Below are 10,079 nucleotides of genomic sequence, written 5' to 3'. Positions count from 1 at the left end.
AGAAATGAACCTCACGACACAGCATATGAAGCAGAGGAGGAAATGCAGCGGGACGTTCGCTGCCTACATGCGTCTTAATTATGGGGTTCCCATAAATGTTTTGTCTTCATTTCATTAAAACAGATGTACACAAATCATGGAACTGTGGTGGGTGGGTTTCTGTCCGAGTACCTCAGTGAACGTTCAGCCTTCTGAAGTACAGCTGGAGCAACTCTGAAAACCAATGCACAACTCACCAGTTCTGTGAGAACAAGTTTTTGTATTTATCTTTTTGGGATCATTCAGCCTCACAATGATTTAATTGCTGATGGAACCAGTTAAATAAATCCTTTCATGTTTCCAAATTCAGTGTGAAAGGCAGCTCTCTGCGTCACCACATCGTTCACACAACATTCTGGGAGAAACAGTTGATTTTATGTTAAAGGAGTGTATACTGAGATATTGAGCAGGACGAAGGATTTCTTCATTTGACTCAGTATCACGCGGTGGATACGGAAAGTGTTCAGACCCCTTGAAGTTTCTCACTCTCTGTGTCATTGCAGCCACTTGCCAAAATCGAAAAAGTCAGTTTTATTTCTCATTAATGTACACTCAGCACTCCATCATCTCTCCAGAGATGCTCCATTGGGTTTCAGTCAGGGCTCTGGCTGGGCCGCTCAACAACGGCCGCAGAGTTGTTCTGAAGCCACTCCTTTTGGCCGCATTCATCTTCCCTTCTTGCAACCTCCTTCGTTATTTTACTGTGTGCTTTGGGTCATTGTCCTGTTGAAAGGTGAACCTTAGGCCCGGTCTGAGGTCCTGAGCACTCTGGGAGAGGTTTTCCTACTTGGTTGTATTCGTCTTCCTTCAGTTGCAACCAGTCGTCCTGTCCCTGCAGCTGAGAAACACCCCCAACATGATGCTCCCACCACCGTGTTTCACTGTCGGGATTGTACTGGGCAGGTGATGAGCAGTGCCTGGTTTCCTTCACACATACCACTCAGAAAAGTTCAGGCTTGGTCTCATCAGACCAGAGAGTCTATAGTCTCCCTACCGCATCTCTGGGGCTCAGCCACAGCTCTTCTCCCACGATTGCTCAGTTCGGCTGGACTGTCAGGTCTAGGACGAGTTGTGGTCGTCCCAAACTTCTTCCATTTGAGGATTATGGAGGCCACTGTGCTCTTAGGAACATCGAGTGCTGCAGGTATTCTTTTTGCAACCTTGGCCAGATCTGTGCCTTGCCACAGTTCTGTCTCTGAGCTCCGTGGGCAGTTTCCTCCACCTCAGGATTCTCATTTGCTCAGACGTGCGCTGAGGTCTTATAGACAGGTGTGTGCTGTTCCTAATCAAGTCCAATCAGTTTAATTGAACACAGCTGGACTCCAATAAAGAAGCAGAACCATCCCAAGCAGAATCAGAAGAAATGGACGGCATGTGAATCAAATATGAATGTCGCTGCAAAGGGTCTGAATACTTTCCTTTTTTCATAAATTTGCAAAAATGTCTACATTTCTGGGGGTTTTTTCTGTCAAGATGGGGTGCTGAGTGTACATGAATGAGAAATAAAATGAACGTTTTGGATTTTGGCAAATGACTGCAATGACACAGAGTGAGAAACTTCAAGGAGTCTGAATACTTTCCGTACCCACCGCATATATGAAAATGATTTACTCACATTCATACAACACATTTCATTTTCTTGCACCCCATAATTTTAGATATTATGAGGTTGTTTTTAATTTCTTTGTCATCTGTCTTGTCCAGATTATGAGACTGATTGTTTGTTTTTTGTTTGTTTGTTTGTTTTTGTTTCTGTCTTTCTGGAACACCGTTTATTTTCCGGCCCCTGGTTCTGAGTTTCTCACTGTGAGACCTGTGGAGTGTGTGAGAGCGTTGCTTCAGCTCACTTTGGTTGTTTGGCTGAAAGTCGGCGCTGTGACGAGCAGAACGAAGCGACGAACCGTAGAGAGCTGTGTGAAAGGGAGACACCGGTGACTCACAGCTTCGCTCACATGCTGATATTTGATTTTCCACTTTTGAAAACACCCTCCTTCATTTCGGCACACTCTTGTCTGCTTTGGTTATACACTCAAAAAGAAATTCCCCCACAGATCCTCTGAGATTGTTTTTTTCTCGGGGCTACTTCCTCATTCAAAACAGTTCTCTTTTCTAAAATTAAATTCAGTTCATTTTTATTTGCTGTAACTTTTTATTTATTTGATTTATTTTCTCCATGTAAGTTACATCAAACACTTCCACATGAACATGCTGTGACATTTTGGTTAGCATTAGATCTAGTTTTAATCAAAATGTAGAGATTTCATCTGTTTTCTAACCTTAATGAGAAAATCAGAATGAACTCAGTGTCGTCCTGCCATTACTGCCCTGCCAAGATCATCATCAAACATCCTCACTCAACAAGAAGAGTGTTTGTATGTTTTTATTTTATTTATTTATTTTTTTTGTCTTTTCTTTTCGTAAGACTTGTTTTTTGAGGTAATCGGTGATTATAAATTCTCAGAGTATTACCAACTTCTCCTTTATGGATGTTGGCGGTTGGTTCTGTTATCGGGTGAACGTCGAGATCCTAGAATGACACGTAATGACACCAAGCAGTATTTGACCATTTAAATTAAGATTCTAAGCCAGAAAGGTGCAGAGAAATCTTGCTTTGTAAAACACCGGAACCTTTTCTTCTCGCACAGCAGGTCTGTAGTACAGAAAACAAAAGACTTGGTGGAAACACCATAATACTCGTACTGTGCTGCGGTTGTGGGCTGCAGAGCGAAGTGGTTTCACTTTCCTCTCAGCACGGTGCACAATCAGGTGCTCTGGAAAACCCTCTGACAGCCCGAGGGGAGGATACCGTCATGGCCTCCCGAGGCCTCAGCAGGAAGAGTCGGGGGTTTCACTGGTACAGATAAATTTTAATTTTCTGTTTAAATATAGAGTGAAGACCCCAAATTCTGCAGAAAGAGGAACGGCTTTTAAGCCACAAGGTTCTGATAAAAGCTGATATGATCTAATGATGGAGCCACGGAAATCTATTTAAAAATAAGGAAATAATGGTTGTGCAGGTGCAAAAAAAAAAAAAAACTAACTGTGGATAAGGAAACGTCAATCAGTCACTCAACAGAAAAATGTAAAATAAAGTGTGAGGTGTGCTGGAGGCCTTGAGTCGATGCGTCCCACACATGTGAAGACACAGCTGACATCTGATTCACTGTTCGGACTTGAGTACAATATTTTTTATTTACAATCTTAGTGGCGAAGTGCTTGATTTGAAGCCATTTTAGTAAATGATTTAATAGATACCAATGGCACTACAGCATTAATAAAGTATGGAAATTTAAAATTTGTGCTCCTTAAATGTTAAAATAGTGACAGCTGTGTGAGGAGACCAATCCAGCAGAGTGTCTCTTGTCCGGTGGAGAAAGACCTGTCCTGCTCACCAGGAGGTTTTTGGTGTCTGACTTTGTTGCAGTCTGTGTGAACGTTCCTGCTCTGAAATGTTAATAAAGAAGCCCCTGCAGGCAGTTAAGCTGGCCTGGACACCGTGCTTCCATGTTCTCTGTGGAAACTACATATGGGCTGATTTGCATGCTAATGTTTTGCACAGTTAAAAGAGCTTCAGGGAAGGCTTTGAAAACCTGAAGGGGGGGAAAAAATTCTCACAATCTTACAGAGATTTTTCCAAAAATGTGCTTTTCTCTATAACAGAAATGAGAAGAGATGCCCCTTTTATGTAATTTATCATTTACTTTGTTGGGCTTGGAGGCGTTCTGATCAAAGTTTGCACTGTCCGTATGAGTGGGCTTTCTGTGGGTGATTCAGATACGCCACACATCTGAGGTTACCTGGGGACGCCAAAACACTCATAAGTGTGTCTGTGAGTGGTTATGACTGTTTAGGTTGAGGGACTTTCTTTGTTGCAGCCTTAATTTTTATTATTAACAAAGAAATGTATATCTGCCAAGTGGACAATATGGAATTAACCTACAGTTTAGCAGCTATAACTTTCCTTATTAAAACACCAAATTTGACTAGCTAGTTGAGTTACTTGTGCATTTACAATATAAACAAAGTTAAAGGGAGTAAAATTATTCTTTAGTCTTTCATCTATTCTCTAAAGCTGATTTATAAGCGCTGTTCTATTTGAATGTCTGGAAACTGTCGTCAAACACAGTCAACTTGTGCCTGATTGACCCCAGTCTGCTGTAGCAGACCTAAAGCTGAAGGACAACAGATGGTTCCCATCACAACAGTAATAATGATGTAACCATATGTGCTATTTTTGATAGCTTAATATGTTTTTTCAGACTTCACTCCAAGTGCCCAAATGTAAAGATAAGCCATTTTTCTTTATTAGTCGCAAAGGAAAACAAGGAAACTTGAAACAATTAGGAAATACTTCCCACGAAAAATGACTTTTGGGAAAACTTCCAGATTTTCAACCTCCACTCCAGACTTTGGATTAAAAAAAAAACTCTCTCGTTCAAAACTCCGGACATGAGCTTTAAATTCTATTCCTCACCTAGAAGATGATGTATTACATAATGTTCAGCAGTGCACCCTGAGACAGCACACACCTCCTTCCATCCTTTAAAGCCCCCACCAACCCTCAAGAGGAACCTCGTCTGCTCCTCCTCACTTCTCCAAAAGGACCGTTTAAAATGTGTGACTCCGATTGACCCACACTGCAGGAAGCTCGGTCTCATAAAGGCCGGGCTCAACAGGCTCCCAGTAACAGCTGCTACCAAAAGGATTGTTAAAACACTCAGAGGAGCCCCGACACATCCACTCCTGTGGCTCCTGGCCCCTAAAAACTTGAGAGGTATTTCCCTCCTCTGGACATCTGCTTGGAAACCCTGCCCTGTCCCTGTCCCTGTCCCTGTCCCTCTGCCACCAGACCACCTGCTGTGCCACAACAGCTGTTGGGAGCATTTTTGCCTCCTCGCTCACGAACACAGCACTTACACTCACACTGACTCAACAGATGTACTCACACTCCTAAAATATGACTGAGTGATGCTCCATGAACGAGACAGAAATGCATCACCCACGAAGAAATGAGGAGAAAATCAAGATTTGGTCGCTCGGGTTTCCAAACATATGAATCAGATTACCAGAAACCTTCAAATGAGGAGTCTGAGAGCTCTGGCTCAAGTTTTTCAGATAGTAGACTTTGACTAATGACCACAGGTTCATGCCTGGGGCACATGTAAACCTAGGAAACCCGCATACTTCTGAAATGAGAGATTTGGGTTATGTTTTTAATTTAAACATCTCCGTTGGTTGAGGGCAATAAAACATTTTGTTTCAATGATATTTCTAATATGATCGTCTGAAACGAGCATTATTCACAGTGACATTAAGTCTGTTGTAAAACAGAGACAGGAACATCTGCGTTCGCTTGATCCTGGTACCAGAAGTCTACAATGTTATTTTGAAGACAGATTTTAAGGGGCACTAGGAGTCCTACATGGTCACGTGGAAGTCACTTTTCTTCAAAGTCAATACTGCGCTCGTAGAGGCAACAAAATGTTTCTATGTGAAGTTTTTTCTCATTGTGTTAGATGGTGTGTGTGTGTGTGTGTGTGTGAGCGAGAGAGAGAGAGAGAGAGAGAGAGAGAGAGAGAGGGAGAGAGAGGGAGAGAGAGAGAGAGAGAGAGAGAGAGAGAGAGAGAGCATTGGGAAAAGTGCGTGTGGGGGAAACAGGGACTACTTTAGTCATCACAGATCACTGACCATGTTGGATAATATGCAGCATCCCTGCATGACTCAGCAGTCTGGACTGCTCTTACGAATCAACACTACTATTTGTGAACAAACTGGGTTCCCTATAGACTAAGAATCACTGATTTTTTTTCCCAGTGTAATACTGCTTTGTTCAACCAAAGTCTCTCATTCATTCCTTCATTACTTGTCAGAGTTAAAACCCGCAACATGTCTCCGTTTTCGAGATCTGATGATGGGGAATGATCTCATTTCAGCTATACTGAGCTGAACGGACTCCTGTTTTCCACCTCTATCGATGAGGAGGCTGGAAAACTCAGTGACTCTTTCTGCCACAAGCTGAACTTAGGATGTTTTGAAAATGCATGGAGATGAAGCAAATTACCAAACAAACAAAATATTCAGTATATCGGTGGTTCTGACTGCTGTTGAGTTGAATAATCAAAGTCTCATCAGGCAGATGGTGTAATTCTCCTGCCCTTGATGCAACAGTTGAAAATGTCTGGATGGACTTCTTACTCCTGAAGTACGGTAGATTCTGTAAAAAGGAGACACTTGGACAACTTTCTTGTTTTGATTGTGTCTTTTTAAAAGAGGAAACAAACATGAACTTTCACATTGTGAATTACGAACGTTAATGGGGTTGAGATTTTTCCCTACAGCCTTTACGACAAACTAAGAACCGGAGCTGCTTCTTCTCATATATGTGTGGAAAAGTGAACACAAATTACACAGAGACCGGTCCATTAGCTCAGACGCTAAGGTGGTTTCTGCTGAACAGTTAACTTCTTCTCAATGTGTTTTCTGCTACAGCTGATATCAAGATACAAAAATAAACAATCTGACCCTTTAGGACACTGTTAAATAAACATAAAATTACCATAAAAGCATTATGAGCTGCAAATAAACAAACATGCTGCCTTCAATGACATTTCTCCACATCAGACTTGTGAGTCAAATCAGCTTTTAAATAATGTGTAGGACTTTTCAAAACTAAATAAATATGTGCAGAGAGACATCAACACAGCAGCCTAGAGTTCCACCAAGTGCTTCATCGCTGATGCCTTCACATTATCAGTCATTAGCCACAGTTCAGGTTGACATGAATCAAATAAACTAATATCAATGATTGATAGCAGAGTTATTATAAAGTCCTGAGCTGCTCCAGTCTGCGCTTCAGCTCCCGGCTCCTCTTCCTCAGCTCGTCCTTCATCGCCAGCAGCCTCTTCTCGTCCTCTCCGATCTCCCTGATAAACTCCGTCGCTTTCTTAAGAATCACCACTTTCGCGGCCTTGTCGTTGTTCGCCACCGCCGGGACTTCGTCCCTCAGGGCCAGGAAGCTCATCTTCAGCTCGCTTCGCCGCTGCCTCTCCAACACGTTGTGAGTCCTGCGCTTGTCGTCGTCGTCGTCGCCGCCGCCGCCGTCTGACCGCGGGCTCCAGCACCTGCGGCCGCCGCCCGGCCTCTGCGCCGGGCAGGCGCCGTCTGCCTTCGGCCGCTTAGCAACAGGTTGCCGGTTGCTCGCCGACGGCTGCTGGGCGGCGTAGTTGTGCTGATGCATGTTGATGTGGGCTCGTTTGAGGACCAGAGGAGAGGGGACCAGCCTTCGGGATGCTTTTCGCCTGTCCACTGTCACCACGTCGATCTCTTCATCCTCCTCAGCATCCTCATCCATTTCTTCTTCTGAGGAAAAGAAAAAAAAAACTGGTAAAAAGGCAAGTAATCACAAAACTGGCAATTAAAAAGAAAACAATACACTGAGTCAGATGGATTCTCACCTGATTCACTGTCACTGCTGCTGAGCGGCGGTGTGTCCAGACACAATTCTGATCCCACCTCCATCGCTGCCTCATCGTCGCTCTGCTTCCCACCCACTGGGGTGCATGGAAACACGGCGGCGGGATCAATGCAGTCCGTGGCTCCAGTGTTCGGCTCCTGCAGGTAAGCCGTGTTCACCGGAGACCTGCACACCTGCTCATCGTCGGCTCCGTCAGTGACGGAGGAGTCCCGGCGGGCCCGCAGGTCAGCCAGCCGCTCGGACACCACCTTCTCCAGCTCCGCGGCAGCCGCGAAGCTGCTGCTCCACATGCAGTCTTGTATGATGAAGGACTGAAGAAAAGCTGCCGATGGGTTGCACTCCTCATCCAGCAGGTCGGAGACCATCTCCAGGTGGTCGGCAGCAGACGGAGAGGGATCGCGGGCTGATGGTCTCCGGCTGGGGGACAACGGGGGTGTCTGCAGCAGCTCGAACTTCTTCCAAATGTCTTCACTGGGTCCCGGGAGGAGCTGGCTGCGTGGCGGAGAATAGAAGTCTTCCTCCTCCCCGTCCAGGAAGAAGTATGACTGAACAGTGTCATAGTCGTAATCGTAGTTTGTGCTGGACATGGTTAACACTGGTGGCATTGTGGCTGCCTGTGGAAGAATACATAAAATACATTAGACTCAGGCACTATACATTTAATGACAAAATGAAAACAAAACAACAGAATATGAAACAAAATGCAAAGTCAGATGTTCTCATCAAATCACAACTGATCAAACAAGGCCCTGATCAATAATCCAACCAAAATTGGTTTAAAAAGTAAACAGGATGATTTTCGTTTATTATTCTGGCTAAACATTGACTATAAGCCACATACTGAAATCTCTACGCCTGTCAGATCACTTTGGACTCAAACATTAAAAAAGACGAAATACTTATTGAATAAATAAATGAATAAATTAAAAAATAAAGCCCTGTTCAGTCAAACTAATACACATCTTAATAAACTATTGTAAACAAAAGTTGACTGAAGCATCAACAAACAGACTACCAGCTGATTGATGAGCTGCAGTCAGGTGTCATTTGACTGAAATGACAGTTGTCAGACTGAATGACAAAAAATGAAAACGATAAATAGAATAAAGTAAACATCCCAGTGTAAGTTTGAGGTGTTTTTAAAACTTATTTGATATTAAGTAAAACTCTTACCCAGTAAAGCTCACCGTTATTCTTCAAGTATGAAGCTGACTGATGTGACAAGAGAAATCCAAAAGTCCAACAAGAGAAAGTTGATTCTTCTAATCAAATCTCATCCAACAAAGTCCGTATGAAGAGAAACAAAGCTTCCGTTGATCAACAACAGACGACTGTGACCTATAGATCTGATCTTCTCAGTGCAGCGGGCTCCTCCCCTCTCCTCCGCCTCAGCTGGAATAACCGACATCGCTCTCGCTGCAGTGCTTTATATAGCCGGCCTCCCCCTTTTTCCATCCGCAGGAACCACACATTTTCCCGCCAAACGTGACTACGTCACAAACAAAAACACCATGTTTCTCGATTTGACGTGGCGTGAAAAACAACCCCGACAAGTTCGTCTTCAATATTATTTCATTTTAACAGCACTCTACGAGAAAAATGACTGGAACGAGGCAACAACTATGGGAACTAGCTTATTCAGCGTATGTGTAGGAGAGAAGGCAGGGGGGGAGGCGGTGCTGACTGTAAATGATGCAAAGGAACAAAGTTCCGAGAAATCAGCTCCCTGAAGTGTGATGAAGTCACGAGAATAAACAAATAAATAAATAAAAACACAAACAAATGGTTGTGAAACTTTGCCTTATGGGTTGTTGTGGACTTTAAAATCAAAGTTGATATAAAAAAACTCAAACAATACACATTGCTGTATAAGACTGTCAATAAGCAAGTAAGTAAGTAAGCAAATAAATAAATAAATAGATAGAGAAATCCTGAATGCCATAAAGTAACAAATACAATCATGGGTTTTTATTTGGAAACTAGGGGGAACAAATCTCACATTGATAATACCATTAATAATATCAGGAAAGAAAGAATGTATTTGAAATATAAATAAAGGAAAAACGATGAAAATACAATCAACTTTACAAATGTCAATCAGGTTGATACCAAGAAATAATTAACAAAAATACACGTGTGGGCATAACTGATTTGCCATCATTTGCAATGCTGCAATGACTAACTGGGGCCAAAAATCTGAATGGATGGATGAATTAGGATTCATAAGTGTTTTAATTTTGCGCTGGTACTGTGTATATGTTATATATTATATATAAGTATATTATTTTAATATTTCTTTTTCCAATCTGTGTTTTGAATCATAAAGTACCTCTGTCTCTTTGCGTCCTCCTGCGACGAAAAACTCTCCTGCCATCTGGTGTTCAAATGAACAAACTGCTTAAATATCCAGATTCAATGTTTTGCTGTTCGTTGCTTTTGGTGTTTGTTATTCTGAGGAAATTGTCGTGATGTCACTAAAAAGCGTGATGCATTGAACCGAACCAACCGTGTCTTTAATTTTTTTTAATCTTATTTATTATTTTATTTGAAGTTTTTTATTTTATGT

The 10,079-nt window shown here is 42.6% G+C and overlaps 1 protein-coding gene across 2 annotated transcripts; it reads right to left on the bottom strand.

Annotated features, from left to right (window-relative positions):
• Positions 1-6,300: 6,300 nt before the first annotated feature.
• On the bottom strand, positions 6,301-8,893 carry LOC115405342 (transcriptional regulator Myc-B-like). Of its 2 annotated transcripts, none has more exons than XM_030114901.1 (3): positions 8,687-8,893; positions 7,494-8,127; positions 6,301-7,398 (listed from the first exon to the last, which is right to left on the bottom strand). In XM_030114901.1, the coding sequence occupies exons 2-3, from the start codon at positions 8,116-8,118 to the stop codon at positions 6,860-6,862; spliced, it is 1,164 nt and encodes a 387-aa protein (XP_029970761.1). In that variant the 5' UTR covers positions 8,119-8,127; positions 8,687-8,893; the 3' UTR covers positions 6,301-6,859. The 2 variants fall into 2 exon arrangements, with proteins under 2 accessions (XP_029970761.1, XP_029970762.1); XM_030114902.1 differs by having other exon boundaries at positions 8,701-8,893.
• Positions 8,894-10,079: the final 1,186 nt, after the last annotated feature.

The sequence above is a fragment of the Salarias fasciatus genome, chromosome 18 (assembly GCF_902148845.1).
Source record: "Salarias fasciatus chromosome 18, fSalaFa1.1, whole genome shotgun sequence".
NCBI classification, from domain to species: domain Eukaryota; kingdom Metazoa; phylum Chordata; class Actinopteri; order Blenniiformes; family Blenniidae; genus Salarias; species Salarias fasciatus.
This window is presented reverse-complemented; position numbering and strand designations above follow the sequence as displayed.